At 43.3% G+C, this 16,975-nt stretch overlaps 1 protein-coding gene across 1 annotated transcript in view; it reads left to right on the forward strand.

The window, feature by feature from the left end:
- Window positions 1-2,631: 2,631 nt before the first annotated feature.
- Window positions 2,632-16,975, forward strand: part of znf609b (zinc finger protein 609b) — a gene marked incomplete at its 5' end in the record, with an annotated part of 45,056 nt that continues 30,712 nt past the window's right edge. The window contains one exon of the mRNA XM_079216455.1: window positions 2,632-3,390. Coding sequence (XP_079072581.1) covers window positions 2,632-3,390 — 759 coding nt within the window. The remainder of the gene's footprint in view (window positions 3,391-16,975) is intronic.

Raw genomic sequence — 16,975 nt, forward strand, 5'->3', positions numbered from 1 at the left:
TTCAAAAGGGCCTGCGCTGCAGTTCCAGCTAAGGGCAGTACAGTAGGTCAACTGCCGATAGAGTTACAACCTCTCTTTTGTGGAGGTGTTGGACAAATTAGACCTCACAACTGTTTACCCAGTCAAACAGGGACAGCTGCATCTCTCCACCCTCCAAGACCTGCCCCTGACTGTTGTCCCTTTGGGGAGCCATCTGTGAGGAATAAGCAGGCACGGTGCTCAAATGATTGTTCAACAGTTTCACCTCCGTCGCTGCTGGAGGGGGGGAGGTGATATGAATGGCCCCTTAACCGAATCAGCACGAGCTCTGTGTGTTATGTGATCCAGCTGCCATTTTAGCCTGTTGTTCTAATGAGAGCTGAGTAGTGGTAGGTGGTGCAAAATGACTGCTTCGCTGGGAACTACTCTGCTTTAAAGACTGGAGCAGCATCTGTACTGTAACAGTCAGATGCTGCTGTTTGCATCTCGCATCTCTTTATTTCCTGGGGAAGATGCAGCTGGGCTTGTCTCGTATGCAGTTTCATAGCTGGACAGATGGGTGTTTATAATATTCCGTTGAGCTCTTCCATGATAGAGAGATTAATTTAATTGTGCTTCCAACAGTAATGAAGCGGAAAATATGCTGATACCCCCATACGATCTCTTTGGATGCCGTCATAGCTTCAGGATTTGACTTGATAAGCCCATGAAGATGAGCTGTATTTAGTACGGGCTAATAGTCCGAGGGTGTACAGTGAATTTGTAATAACTTTGCGGTTTGTGGTTTAAATTCTGCGCAGGTCTGTCGTGTTTTGTAAATGTACAAGTCCGTCAAATAATGTAGGGTTTATATTGTCAACACTTTTTAAAACAGGTGGAGCTCTCAATAAGTCGTGTTCAATTATTTAATTAGGAGAACACACTCAGGAGAAGCATGTGGGAACAATTCAGTTTAGCAATTAAACCCAGATATCCACGAGAAAATCAAGGTTTCATAACACACCGTGGCTACCAATTAGAAATAAGAGCATATGTACATAATTTCTTTACGATCTTTCCAGGGCTCCGCTGTGAACTGTTAAGCTTTTGTATTTTACAAAGCACAAAGAGAACCATCAGAATGAATGCGTGTTTGAGGCCCCATTGATCTCATCACCCTTACCGCCACTCCAGAGTCTTTTGTGCTTCTGTCTTTTCATCTGTCATGTTCCTGATCGCATGGGGAGATGACAACTGCAGAAGGGAGTGTTAATTATTTACCAACATGCAGTGAGCTCCTGGGGGGGAAGGGCTGTAAGCGCAGGGTTTTCAGTAAATAGACTCTTTCTGGTACTGGTATCAACACCATCGCACCAGTGTATTCACAGGTTATCTGGAGTTAAACCATACGATGCAATGATAACAGAAAGGAGCATAAAATACTACTTCTGGTGAATTAATCGTTCCATGAATAAATGTGTCGGTGATGTTTATTTGTCCAGGAAGCCATTTAAAGACATATCCTTGAGATGCACTTCTGGTGCACAAACAGCTATGGTTTGACTAGTTACATTTTAAGAATCTCCACTATTTCTCCTCCTGATTGTAGTTTTTTTATTTTTTTTATTGTAAAACTAATTGGCTGACACTGAGCAGTAATGGACATATTTAAGGTGTTTTAAAGACATTTATTTTCAGTCACTCACAATGAACACGCAAAAAAGAAAACCAGTTGATGCTTACATTCTTCCTGCTAAACCCTTATATATCTATCGCTGTCGTATTTTACAAAGGACCTACACTCTTCTAGACCCTGAACCCCTCCCAATCTGAGGACATATATGCTCTGAATTGTGAAAATGACCGTAATTTAATAATAATAATTCCTGAGGTTCCATTTTCCAACCAAGGTTTTTTTCATCCATGTTGATCTGCGGTTTGTCCAAAATTGCGATCCGTCTTGGAAGTGCTGAAATACATGAAGGCAAATATCTGGTGACCTTTTGGCTGTATTATGTGAGCAAATACAACAAACTGATGTTCTCCCGAGCCACACACTGGTTCATTCATGTTTCTAAGCTCCTCTGCTAATGCAAGATTAGCATTGTGTGCTCGAGTTGAAAAGGCACGGCTCGATAAACCATGTGGGGGTGTGTGAGGCCAGCTTCTCCTTATTTATCAGCAGTGACACTATCAGCGGTGCCCTGTGAAAAGAGAGCCAGTCACTCAGAACAGTGGGGCCACCGCAGCTGTCAAAGCAGGATTTAAGCTACATTTCCCACGGTTGCCATGGCGACTGTGGGGAGTGATTATGAGAGTTTTTCTTTTTTTTTCTCCCCTAGAGCAGTGCTGTCGCACCAGTGGGTATTACCATAGAGGTTTGTGCCGTGAACATCAAAAGAATTACCAGATCGTGATCAAACGATTTTCTTTGTGCCCCGATCAAAAAAAGCTCTGTTCCGTGTTTGCAGAGTGGTAGTACTGTTATTTTCTAGGAAAGAATTATCCGACTAATATAAATCATTTTCTCTCTCTCCTTTTCTAGGGCAAAATGTGGTTAAATGGAACAGGAACGAGTAGACCGTGAGGATTCTCTAACCCTAGCCCCTGAGTCCCGACCGTCTGAGAGGGTGTCGAACCTCACTGAGGCAATCCTGGGCCGTTGGCACTAAAATGTCCCTAAGTGGTGGCACTGCAGGCGGGAAAGGTGTGGACTCTAATGCGGTGGACACTTACGATAGCGGGGATGAGTGGGATATCGGTGTTGGAAATCTGATTATTGACCTTGACGCGGACTTAGAGAAGGACAAACTTGAGATGTCTGGCACCAAAGACGGCATGGCGGCACCACCCAGTGCAGTGGCGGCGTTGCCCGACAACATTCGGTTTGTTAGTCCAGTGTCTGGAGCTCAAGGCAAGGAGAGCAAATCCAAATACAAGCGCAGCAAGAACTCTAAAGACAATAGTGGCAAAGCTTCAGCCGGGGACGGCGGCAAAAAGGAAACTACAGGACGGACTCAAGTGGAGCCGACGGGCACAGCGGTGAGCGCAGGAGCTGCTGGCAACAATACCACCTCTGGGAAGAACATGGAAAAGGCCGGCAAAGCCTCCAGAAGTGTGCTGAGTGGTAAAAAGGAGAAGGAAGGGGCTACCGGGAAAAGCAAGAAGGACAAAACCGACGGAACCCCGGTCGTGGCAATCGCGGCTGCCGAGAAGGATGTTGTGTCTCAAGCCCAAGTCGCTTTGGGGAATAGTCGTAATGCGTCCTTTGAGAACACACAATCCACAGACTTGGCAGAAGCCAATCAAATGGGGAATATTGCACTTGAACCTATAGGGATAGTACCAGCATTGACCACAAAAACTGAACCCGAGGAGGTGGAAAATGGTAATACTGAATGCAAGACGTTAAAGAAGGTGAAAAATGAGAAGGTAAGCTTTTCCCTTTTTGACATTCTTCTGATGCTGCATGGATTTGGTTGGCGCTGTGTTTCGTGTATCAAAAAGGGAAATGACTCCAGTAATTAGTCTCCTTATATCAAAGGAACCCACGGACAAACATCCTTGTGGTTCAAAAGTTGAACTCTCAAAGAAGCCCTGCGAGCTAGCCTGCCACCATATTCCGGAGGAGTCTGTAAAAGTTCTCAGTCGTTGAAATGCGTTGGCAACAGCTGTCTTTTATATAAAATACATCTGTGGTGGTGCATTTGTCTGTGTATCGTTGAAACAGTGCTGTCTTTCGTCAGTTTAATTATTGCGGTATGAATTAATCCAAGAGGATCGAGTGCTTTAGGCTTCTTGAAGTGTGCTTTGGGACGGCCTGTCGTTCACAGCAGGCTTGGAGAAGCACTGACATGTGATGCATTAAAAAAAAGACCTACTGCTGTTTTCTCCTTTTGTTACCACGCAGTGAATAAGGGCGCCCTTAACCAATAAGACGCTCAGACAGCTACAGGAAATGCCCCCCCGTCCTCCCTCTTCTTCTTGACAGCAGTGGGTTGATTAAAAGGAAGTGCCTTCATGTTTAAAAAATGTCTCATGTTAAAAATGAATCCCAGCGTGTAATGTCCTGTCCACCAGGCAGTAAAACTAATGTCAGGCAAGAATATGACATGTGTTGTCGGTCGTGTACACGGCACATCGCGCCAGCAAAGTGAGAGGAATGTCGCATCTCCTTCCACGTTTTTGTTTTTCTTCACACGATTTCTGCACCGACACAATCTCACAATGACAATATAAAGAGCCGTGTAGCTATTCACCCACACTTATCTTGTTCACTCATGGAGTTGATCTATCACCGTTTCTATTGTATGCCTCATAGCGGCCTTTTCATGCTCTGGCAGAATAAAAGACGGCAGTGCAGGGAGGCGCTGAGGACTGTTTTTGTCTGTCATCGTGTTCCATTCTTAATCCCACAAGCCCCAGCAATGCCTGGTGGAGCAGTGTGTGTGTGTGTGTGTGTGGGGGAGGGAGCCGGTGCAAAGCACGCCTTCGTCGTTTTTTCCTGCTGCTCTGAAAGTGGCGTGGGGGATGGGCTGCGAGGAAGCCTGTTTGATTCCTTAAATCCAGGACACCCAGTCATGAACACAAGCTGGAGAGCCTCCTTGGGCTTGCTGCTATGAAAGGGAATTTCAGGAGAGTCTTTGTAATCATAATGTATTTAGAGTGAAAGGGCTTTAGAGGGTGAACCACATGAATTGGTTTTCAACACCGGATAAAGGACCGAGGTCGTAGCTGCTTTTCAAATATCCAGCCTGTGAAAGGTATCCTTGAAAACGTGGCTAAAAAAGGATGTAATGATATTGCTGCTAACATCCATTTTGGCTTCATGAGCAGTTTTAAGGTTGGCAACCCCAGTTTAAAATAAAAGGGCATTTTTCTAAAAAGCAAACAAATAAATATATATTTATATTTCTGTATCATTTGTGCTTTGTAAATCAGCTTGTCATGTTTCTACATGGAGAAACTGGGATGTTTAATTAATCACATGAGGAAGAGGGAGGATATGTGACGGATGGATCCAAACCCAGTGTTGACACCAGTCAGGCTCTCGTACACATTTAAAAGACAACCCCAGCCTTATAATCCTGCAACTGGTACAAAGCCAAAGTTGAGGGAAAATTAGATGCTGTGAGAAAAATGAGTTGTGATGAATAGAGATCATCCTGTCTGGAGTAAAATAACTGGACAGCATGTTTTAAGGAGTTGCCCATTTATTCTCATGAAGGATAAACGCATACCCCCAAAAAGTCTTGAAGGCTGATGTGTTTGGTCCAATGGCTCTAATGATGATAATGCAAAGAGTAGTCAGAGTTCCTGTTTCACTCATACAATCATAACAAAAGAAAGGTCTTGAAAACAACAAATACATTTTTCTAAGGGGGGGGGGGAGATTTGATCGGTCCCTCGGTATTAGGCACAAGAGTGGAAATGTTAAATCTAGATTCCGATTAGCCAGCACCCAGCACACATACTGTATTTTACATGCCCTTCGACCTGAAACGGCGCTCGCTCTATAATGGATGTTCCCTCGGGCAACGGTAAAAGCAAAAACTGCTGCAAATAGCAGAAGACTCGCAGCCATATGGACAGACGAAATGGCACCGACCCGATCCTGAACTCCACAAGAACGTCCAGTCAGTAGAAACATGATCTCCACGCCTAAAATGAGCATTTCACGTGATGCGACTGAAGAATCCCATTCCACCACCACGCACTACTCTCAGCAGCTAACGTCCACAGACGAGATTCTTTTTTATTTTGCAGCTGGCACAAACTGAAAAATTGATACTGACTGTGGTCGACAAAGAAACCATAGCTGACTTGACTCACGACTTCGCTATATATGGCGTCCCTTTAAAATGTGAATTTGGAAAATAATTTAATCTTTACATCGCTGTGATAGAATTACATCGGTGAATATGGATCCTACACCTGTTGTCAATGTTTGATTGCCGAAGATAGTGTGTATATTGTGAATAGTTACATTGAATAATACGACACAGCGTTACTTAAAAGTGCTGAACACGAAGCCTTGAGCATATCTGCTGCCTCCACAAGGCTCTCAACATGGCGTCAAAGTAAACAAAGCACAGAGTAGCTCAGATTACAGACCACAGGGGGAGGACGGCTTCATTCTCTGCTCAGGTAGACATCACTCCACTTTGTCTTTACATAGCAGCAAGCGACTGTCTGCTATGTTAATGTTGAATGGAGGAGAGAAAATAAGTATATTTGGGAGTTCGTCAGCCTCATTACGTCTCGCCTGCTGATTTAAACGAACTAGCTGTCCCACGCCCAGTGTAATCCAAGCGCTAATCAGTATGTGTCTCACTAGCTGTCTTGTCCTCTGTGGTGGAGGTGTAACAGCGAGGCTGCATTGTCTGCGTCCTAAGTTAAAGCTCCCCAAAGCTTTTGGCTCTCGGATGCTGAATAAATCATCTCGGCTTCCTTCGTACAAGTGCTAACCACCTCTGAGTGTGTCTCTCTCTCCCACCTCTAATTATACAAAATCTAGAGGAGTAAGGCATTCGTTAGCCGCCTCGATGTGCCACTGGCCTTGATAAATGGAGCAGCTCTCATGGAAAATTACACCGGCAGGGTTACTTTGAAAAGTGGGGAGGGAGGGAGAGGGGGAAAAGAGAGAGAAAGGAAAGGCAGCACTTGATTCAAATGTCCAGCTCTGGTAGTAGAGAGATCTCACGAGAGCTAGCTTGAGATATTTATTTTTTCCTTTTCTCTCTGCGCCCGGCTGACTGTTGCTATTGTGTTACAGCTCGTTCCTTTTTAAGCAGTGCCAGGGCTTTTTAGAGGCTCTGAAAGAGGAGAGACTGTGACTTATTTTAAGAAGGGGAGTAAATTACATCAAGACGCTCGCTACAAAGTGAGCCTGTTAGCTTACCTGTCTGTGCTCTTTGTAAAGCAGATAAGCAGAGCCGTTTCTTGATTAACAGGCGGCACTTGAAGTGCTTGTTCAAATATTTTTCAGATCTCCTCGACATCTTGCACAAACGTGTATCTTGAGCTTTTAGATCTTACCTAAATTTACGCTCTTCGCAGACATCGGTGGCATATTAAGCCGCCGGTTTACAGAACTGCCTGTCTGGCGGTCGAATAGCTTCGGAAATCCCCTCAACACACACCTTTCTGACATCAGCTTAGGGCTGTGTCTCCAGCTCTTTGAGTAACTCAATTTCTTAGTTTTTAAATCCCTAGCCTTCTTCAAGTCGTACATTTGGACAACAGAGTTTTTAAACAAATACCCAATCGCATTTATCTGATCAATGTTCAGTGCCACAGAAAGTTGACAAATCACAGTAATGATTTATATGCCGGCCCCAGTTTCGTTGTGATTTCTGTGTCGGTTGCCTCTGCCTGTGTGCAGCATCCCCCCTCGGGGAGTCTCTCACTACTACAGGAAGAAAACATTTGACACTAATTGTTTTCCACGTCTGCCATTAGCAGCTGACTTCACAATAACGTGAAACGGTTTGAGCTTGTAGGCAAAAAACAAAATGCCAGACTCTATGAATTTTGAAAATATAATAGAACCAAGGACGTCGAATACAGACGCGTTGAACATTATGTTCTTTTTTTTTTTATCACTGAACAGCTGCTGGAATGGACATACAAATGATTTAGTAATGTTAGCATTGGTCGAGTGTTTTTCTATTTTCATTTAATGTAAACGAGCATGTCTCAGGGATACTGCTTGTTTCTGCAGACGAAGACGCATGCCATGCATCGCCCACATTTTCAAGGTTTACTGCGTCTTATCCCTCACTGACATGTCATTGCAAATCAACACAGCCGGTAGAATCAGTGTAAATCACAATTGTTTGAATAAAACAGCAGCAGACAATATTTATCCTTCAAAGCCCTCCATAAATATACAGTGGTTAAAAAACAAACTGTTATTCATATATTACCTAACCTAAAAAAATATATTCTCTAACCATAACTGCATTAGTATGTTTTCCCATGCTTATTGATGATGTATGTATGTATGTAGATGGGTCGGGGCTTAATAGACTAACACAACCTCACAGTACTTACTAGTGGATTGCTCCTGAGATGGGAATGCATTTTTTTATTAATTCCATCTCGATCTGCCACAGAACATGCATACAGCTTCCAAGATTAGTTGGCCCTCGCTCGTCATTTGGTACCAACTCCAAATGCTGCCAAATTAAAGAAATTTCAGTATTTTTAACATCCAACTTGTTTTCGCTTGCCGTCTCTCTCTTCCTTTTTATCTGAGGAAGTCGGTTGGTGGCAATAATGAAACAGTCGAGAGACATTTTTCAATGTATTATCCTTCCAAATACAGCCCCAGGCTTCCAGTTTGTACATTACTGGACCTTGAAAGACAGGCGCCACAAATGTAGACACCATTGAAGTGTCTATTCTAACACAATGTAATAGTTTTATCTTGCAAACCTCCTTGTAGCGATTTCAATAGTGTATTTCCATCACTAAGGGCACAGTCCACTATTTCTGCACCTACGCTTCACTCAGTTACATTTCCAAACATCTTCAGATTCACATTGCTGCATAGACCAGTCATCGACCCTTAACCCGAGAAAACCATATTCGAGAACCACCATTATGCCAGATTCCTCACAGCCCACGCGGCAGTCCACAGATTCAGATATTGAATTAGGAGAAGAATGCCGCCGGCCCACAAAGTTTATAGTCTTGTTGCTCAGGAAATCCCTGTTAAGGGGAACCACAGACTTTGTGTTTGGAAATATTTAATACTGGAACCAGGTCTTTCCAGTCGTAAACACTGCTGCCTGTAGTCACCTTGACCTCGGTGGATGTTTAGCCTGATTTGTGTCCCGTGATCTCACCGCTTCCTGGAGGCTTTTGGGATTTGTTGTCACTTTTGAGATCGAGTGTAAAATTAAGCTCGCTTTTACCACAAGTTCAATCTGGAACAATGAAAAACTTTGGAGGGAAATTTTTGGTTGCATTTATTGTGACTAGGGGAGAGAGCCTCGCTGGCGTCAACAATGATGTTGTTGTGATGAACATGCTGTTTTGTGTTAAACATTGTTTTCCGTGACGGTCTTTTGTCAACAGCATACTGTTTTTAAATCATACCTGACAATTTCCCCAAAGTGGAATGCAATATTGTTCCTTCGCTTTTTGTTCCTTTGGATAGCTTGGTTTTTCCAATGAGAAATATAATTATGCGTCTCCTGCTTTTCAAGTGTTTTGATTTCATTAGGTTTTATTCATCACAATCTGAGAACTAGCTCTTTTTGTATTTTGTTCTATAAACATGTTGGATTTATAGTATTATCATACTTGTCTGTGTACAGTGTTTCAATAGATTTTGAACTCAGACATAATATTTGATGGTTCTGTTTTATTCGTTTTCTATCATGCTTGTTGTTGTTGTTTTTATTATTATTATTATTATTATTATCATTACCTGCGGTCTGTAAAAGCTTCTGGCATTCAGCCCCTTGACACTTGGTAATTGTTTTATTTCCACATCAGTATCACCTAGAAGACATCATTGTACCTTCTTCTTTCAACACATAATTAAGAATCGACGTGAGTGTTTTCTACAGTGATGCAAAACAATGTTGGGCTACTTTTAGAGAAGAAGAAAAGAAGCGATCACAGATCTGTCAAACAAAGCCCTGTGTCGCGCTTTGTTTTTTCCCTCCCCGTCTTTCTCTCTCCCAAAGCTTTCCACGAGGTGTACTGCTGCGTCTGGATCGGCGCGCTACGAGGGGGAGGTCGGTGTGGGGGAAGGGAGAGCAAAGGCTTGTACCACTAATTCAGCTCATGAAAGACTTATGCTGCAGGAGCAGCTGTCTTCCATTGTCAGGGCTGCAAATTTCCAGTGTGCCTCATTGCGCCTCTCGATTCGTGAGTAGCATTAGAGAGCCTGGCAGGAAACAAACCGGGAAAAAAAGGGAGAAATAAGCGAGGGGGAGAGAATATCAAGACTCTCGATGGAGGCCGAGTTGTGTTTTTTTCTATTTTAAAACCATAGTGGGTGTGCGGTTGGACCAGTCTAATAATACACCATGAGCCTGTTCAGGCCTAGTGTGCAGTATGCAGATAGATTTCTTTTTTTTTTTTTAAAGGGCTCTGCTGTGGTGAGAGGGGAGAGAGAGGGCATTTGAGGGGGAGGAGGACAAGGAGGTGGTGAGGCTAAAGAACTGCCTGAGATTAGGAGAGGAGGGAGGGAGGGTTGAACAGTGTTATGAATGGATAGAGTCTTTAACCCCCCAACACACTGAATAGTTTGTCACAGGCTGCTGCGGCTGTATGTGGAATGAGAGGAGCTGGCTGAGAGCTCTTGGATTCCTGAATCCTTGAGGCATGTGGTCTGATTAGCAGAACAAAACCCACACAGTGGGGAGGAGGAGACGAGGCTCCCCCCCCCCTCGACTGGAATTTTCTACCAGCCAGGGACGAGGTGGCTGAAAGTTTGTACTGACTTGCTACGGTCGTAGAAAATAGTTTGCAGGGGATTTCTCTGTGGTTTCTTGCACAACTGCTGTTGTTCTGGGCCATGCGAAAGGAACTTCCTCTAAATTATTTCGTCGTTCAGACTCTTAAATGTACACGTTTTCCAGGGCGTATGTTAAAATAATTACCAATATCCAGACTTTTTTTTTTTTTTTAACGCATGAAACCCTGGCTGAGAAAACATTTGCAGTCCAAGAGCTTAACAGCTTGTGAAAGGTTTTTAGTTGAACAAAGAGGAAGTTAACAGCAAGGCAGTGTTTGAGCAAGAGTGATTAAAGAGAGGATTACGTTTCTCGCCCTCCCCCTCTAATACTTTTCTAAGGGGATTGTTTGCAGCCAGTTTGTTGTTAAATGGAACAAGTTTAGGGAAATCACTAACTCTTCAACTGTGAAATTCCTCATTTCATTGAACCATTGCTTGTTATCAAAGATAATTTATATCCTCTGAAGTACAATGTGTTTGGTTCACCACTTATGTTCTCTGCTTGTCCTGCATCAAGTAAAGATATTGAATGCTATAATAGTTAGACTCCTGAAACCTCAAGAGGCCATAGCGGCGAATTATTGCCTCTGATCAATGAAATGTCACTTGTACATATCCGCCAGCAAGTTTTATCTGCCATGGTTTAAGATTGTATATGCAAGAGAAATGACATGAAGACAAAGAAAGATTCTCTCATTCCCTCATTATGCATTATAATGCCTCATGCTCTTTGTTTTTTGGGGCTTTAGCTTCAAATGAAATAGAGCGTAACCAACTATTACTCACATTATCAATTCTATATTAAGTTATTGATTCATCCTTTGGTCTATAAAATGTCAGAAAACTGGGGGAAAAGTCCATCACACTTTTCAAAGTGACATCAATAAATGTCTTGTTTTGTCCGGCCAAACAGTCGAAAACCTGTACTAAAGGTGTACTATAAAGTAAGATATTCAAGAACCTAGAGCTAACAATAAATGGCTTAAATTATTAATCAATCATTCAAATAGTTGCGTATTAATGTTATTTATTTAACTAAAGGTACTAACTCCACAGTAGTTTGTAAGGTAGAAAGTGGACAATTACTTGGTATACTTTGGGTGAAGTGCTTTTTTGAGGTTTGTTTTGTTTCTGCAAACTAACTGCCTTTTTTTTTTTTATGCCAACATCTAATCTAGATGGGACGAGTCAGTCAGTCCAGGAAGTCCATTTTTTGCATCCCAAAAGACACGAACAGTCAAGTTTATTTTCTCTGTATACACTAGTCAGATTCTTAACTCAGTTCTGCGTCCCAGCTCCCGCTGTGTGATTATCTATAATTGTCCTAAAAATATCACTTGACTGGTATTTGTCAGCCTTTTGGGAAAACAAGTATACACACATGTGTGTGGCTTGTGTTTCCTCCGAGATACCGGACCGGAGAAACTCTAATGACACGAGGGTTGTCTACAGCTTTACTGTAGACAACTGTTCTACTCCATCGAAATATACATTTTCCCATGACTTTGGTGTTGTGGAACCATGCTTTTCCCCCAGGAATTTGAGATGTTTATGTTATCACAGCCCCACGGTGTCTTAAGTGTCCACTCCTGTCGCACCCAGCCAGGCTTCTTGTCGTTTTACCCTCCGCTAAACCCCCCACTGAGGTAGACAACTGAGCAAACAGACATAATAACTAATCCATTTTCTTATCTGTCAGATAGCGTTGTTCGGTGGCGTTTGTTTGTCGTTTTCTCTCCTCTCTGGTGTGATCCCTCTCGTTGCATTTTGTCTGGATGTTGAAAGAAAGGCTCGTCTGCCAGAAATAGAGCGGCGGCCCGCATTTCAGCCTGAGAAATTGGAGAGGCGAGTTGGATCATGTGCGTGCCCTCCCCTGCGCTCAGTCTGAGAGGTCAGCCTGGAGAGCAAAGCTTTTATACGAGCTTTTCTCTAATCCAGCGACTACCGTGCCCCATTTCCAGCATAATTGAATAACATCTGTTTAAATGTAAATAGCTGCTCCTTGTATATTAATAACATTTAACAGCGTCGAGGTCCTTGGCTTTATTTTTTGCGAGCAGAATGCTTTTGAAGGTTCGGTGCGTTGTGTCTGAGCGCACATGCTTCCAAGCTTGGAAGTACAGATCTGAGATGAAAGGATTTTCTTCCCCATTCTAATCCACACAGACAGCGAGGCCCTTGTGATTATTCCCACCCCCTTCCCTCCACTCATCTCTTTGAATGCAGGGCCCGTCTAATTCACCCTAAAAAAAAGGTTTCAAAAGGGGATTATACCGCTGATAGAAATTAAAGGGAGAACACGTCCGTCCTTCGGGAACAATGTCAAACATTCATGAGTCGATGCACAATATAGGGCTGAATTTGGAGCAGTTTGTATTTTGCAAGGCTCCTTTTTTTTCTCTTTCCCCCAATACCAAACTGCTCATTTCATGATGTATGAATTATATTTTGAGAGGTTATTAATGCAAATGCTTACGAGTTGTTACTGAAGCAATTCCCAAAGATTGGTTCACCCACAACATGCAGACGGCAGCAGTTAATAGTGTCTTCCTCTAAAGCGTTTTCAAGTTTCAAATTATCCAAATAGATTATTTTTTTGGAACAAAGAAATGTTGTCATTGTTATAATGCAAAAAGATAGTTTTTTATGGAAGTCTTTTAAGAGTGGGCAGAAATGATGTTCCAGTGAATTTAGAATTGATTCTTAATTACCATAAATCAGGATGTCATTAGCGTACATCAGCGAGGCCTTAACAGTACTTCGTTAATGTGAGGGAAAGAATATCGGCATAAGTGCTTTCCTCAAAGGCTTCTTTTTTGTTTTTTTTATTTGTCTTTTAGATATACGTAATCGCCACCGAGAGTTTTACACTGAACCCCTTCATGTTAAATGTGTCGGGGGGTGGGAAGAGCGTTTGAGAATGAGGTGAAGCATCTTGTTGCTCGCTGACCCGGGCGTCAGTCCAACAACTTAACGCTTCATCACCACTGAATCCCTTAAATCCTCACCCCCAATCTAATGCTCTTAAGGAGACATAGATAAATAAATAAACTATATACGCGTTAAGTGTACGGACATTGCCGCTCTGCTGCCCGAACTGAAGTTCTGCGTCGCTGCCAACTCCTTTCAAACCCGATGACATGGAACTATTTGACTTTGGCATCGAGGAGTCGGTCACTGTTTACATGATCGTTTTGAATTAATGCAGCTGGCAGAGGCTCTTCGACCAAGGCCAGACTTGGCCCGTCAAGAGAGTTGAGAGTATTAAAATAACAATATATGAAGAGTTATGAAGACGTTATTGTGAGCAGAACGACCGTATGAAACCAGCTCTGAAGTCATCTGCAGTGTGAAGTTCCTGTTGAGTTTGGGAAATATTTAATGCCAAACAAAAGCCTCTCCTGTCCCGCATCCAGTGAACACTCTGTGTGTGTTAAGCTATTTATTGACTAAATGTTGAAAAATATTGGAATTTACATCATATACCTCATCTGCAACGTCATCTTTTTTATTCCTCCTCTTTGTCCAGCAAATTAAATCTTCGTAATACTGCAGACTTCTGATCCCTGTGTCTTTATAGATTATCTGCACCTACATGATTTACTACATTAAAAGCCTAAGAAGTGATAAATGTAGGTCGTCCTCTGCAAAAAATAAAAAACTCCCCTCAAAAATTGGTTGAGTGCCAACGACTTCTCCAGTGTGTGTGTGGAGGTTTGATTTTTCTCATGCTGCTTCCTCTACTTAAACAAGAGTACCACATGCATCAAAGTCACCCCTGCCACAGCGCAGTCCTCTTATGAATGCTGATACGCTCAATGGAGACCGCATTGGTGTCCTTGAATACAGAAGCGTTGCATTATCTGTTGCAGGCAGAGAAAGAGTCCCCCCTGTCAAAACGGTGTTCATCAAATATCATGCTGGGAGTTTTCCCTTTCCTCTTCCAGACCCTTTCCGTCAGCAGTCTTGTAAGGGTTTTGTTTTTTTATACACGGCAGTTTCGGGTGAGGTTACAATGTGAGGAGAACTGCTGGAAATGATTAAGACGAGAGAAAAACGAAGAATCCAGGTGGATGTTGGTGCATCAGAATATCCCGTCGGCCAACACCTTCGCAGCTATTATTCTTCCTCATTCACACAAAGGCATTTTTTTTATTTTCCCCCAGTACACCCAAAATAATTGACTTTGGGTTGGGAGGAAACCAGAACCACCTGGAACAAACCCGTGCAAATGCGGGGGGAGCATCCAAAGTCCACACTGAAAGCGTCGGGGCAACTATTCTATGGCCAAAAATTCCTATCATGGTATTTTGTAAGATTCTGGCGGTTTCACGGTATGTTTTTCCAACTGTAAAGCTGTTGCGAGTGGTGAACAGCTGTTTTTACGTTGGTACGTAGAGTGTTAGGAAGCTAAACATGGAGGGACTTAGGACCCAGGGAAACTCCGTCGCAGGAAAAGACAGACCGGAAGAGTCTGTCTTCCTGTGACAGAGTTTCTGTGAAAGTGTGCGAGCTCTACCCAGCATGCAGTTCGGCGGTGTAATTTTATAAATGTACAATTATTAGTGTTACAAATTGTTTGTCACAAACTGTTGTGTCGTGGTGTTTTACCCTGTTAAAGAGCGTTTGTAGTGGGCTATTAATTGTTGTTATAAAGTTAGAAACCATGACTGTCTCAATACACGTAAAGCCTAGTTTATGGTTCTCCGTCACACGACGTGACGCCGTCGTTGAGCATTCGAAGTTGTGCGTCGAGGGACCGCGTTGCTCTGCAATTAACCGCATGCCACCAGGGGGGTGTGCCTGTGTGTCTGTGTGGTTTCAGGGGTTATAGCCGAATTCCGGTCACAGTAAACAATGGCGACCAAGTTGGAGCGGCTGCATTAAAGTTGGAGCTCATCAATATTGAAGAGCAAATGCTTATATTGCAAATGTTGAAGCGCAGGCGACAAAGAAGACGTTTGCGTAGGTGGTCTGTACGACCACTAAACCGGTCGAGGCTGGGAAAAAGCAACTGCCGGAAATTACGTTCTGAGCGGACCAATCACAGCGCTTGTGGTCCGCGTCGTTAGGATTTTTTGGAGGTGCGCGTCAGGCTACGGCGTAGGGGTCTGCGTCGACGGCGTAGCTACGGTGTAGCTACGGCGTAGCTACGGCGTAGGTACGCCGTCGACCTGACGGAGAACCATAAACTAGGCTTAATACAAGTAGCTCCGACCGTGGCGCCCTCCACGGTAAGCTGTGAAAAATAAATGTTGCTGCCTGCTGAAGAGCGACAACTGTTGTTACGGCTACGCACCGGTATGATGGTATGTGAACAATTCATACCGTACGGCAATCTGAAACCGATATACCGCACAGCCCTACATGGTGTGTGTCCACTTTTCTCTGGTCAAGGCAAAAGCACAGAATCTGTCAGCAGGTTTGCACGTCATTCACTACCGAGCATGTTTGTAACCGGTACCGACAACGCTAGCTGTGGAGAAGCTAAACCCTGCACTTTGTGAAACACAATAGCAGAGGATGCTAGTCACCGTGTGAAATCTTAGTAGCGGCGCTCAATGAATATAGGGAGTCTACTGTTCCCCTGCCATAGTTTGAGTCGTATAAGAAAGAGATTGTTGGCTTCACAGTATTATTAACCACCTGACGCGTCACTCAAACTGCCTTCTGGACGTCATTTGAGTGATGTGCATCTACAGTGTTCAATAAAGACCTGAGCCATGTAGCTAACCGCTCACTTTGACCAGACATACAAGCGCCGGAGTACTTCTTCTCTTCTGCTCTTTAATGTCGATACTTTCCAAAGCCGCGTGTCCAGCTGACAGTACGCAGACGCCAGATGTGTCGTATAAACACAACTGTCAAACGGACTCGGACCGGTTGTATTTTTTTTGGCCGTGTCTGCACCTTTTGGATGTCCTTGTTGCAACTGTGAAGTCCTTTTTTTGAATTATGGATAAATTAGTGAAGTAGTGGGGTTAGTGCGTTTGTTGGTCTGGTGCACAGATGGGCCGAGGGCTTTTTGTGTTGCCACGTTAAGGGCAAGCTTCCTGAATTAGTGATTCCATATAGTTGTTGTTTTTTGCCGATGCATTTTTTTACAGCCCACCCAAATAATGGACACTTCACTGAGTGGGCACTGATAGTTAAAATAGTCCTGTGCGCATTTCTTTCCCTCCACCTTTATCCCAAAAGGACTTCAGGGTGTTTGTGTTGGGGAGAGGAGGAGGAGGAGGATGTGTTGAGTGGATCAATGAAGGTGAAGTTGATATGGAAATGAGCTTCTCTTTGTAGTGGAGGCTGGGGAGTTGTTTAGTCCTTGGCGAGGAGCTGAGCTCGCACATTCAATTATGTTTGGTAAGTGGGGCTTCGCTGTCCATCTGGAAAACTAAATTATACTTAATCACATCCATTAGGTTTATGTATCCCTTGAAGAGTGAGACATTTTGCTGTTAAATCCAGTCACTTAAGTCATATGTCACAATTATTTGGGTATATTTTTGTTGTTAATAATACAGCGGAGGATGTTACTCCAGA

This window comes from Taurulus bubalis (genome assembly GCF_910589615.1).
Source record: "Taurulus bubalis genome assembly, chromosome: 4".
NCBI lineage: Eukaryota > Metazoa > Chordata > Actinopteri > Perciformes > Cottidae > Taurulus > Taurulus bubalis.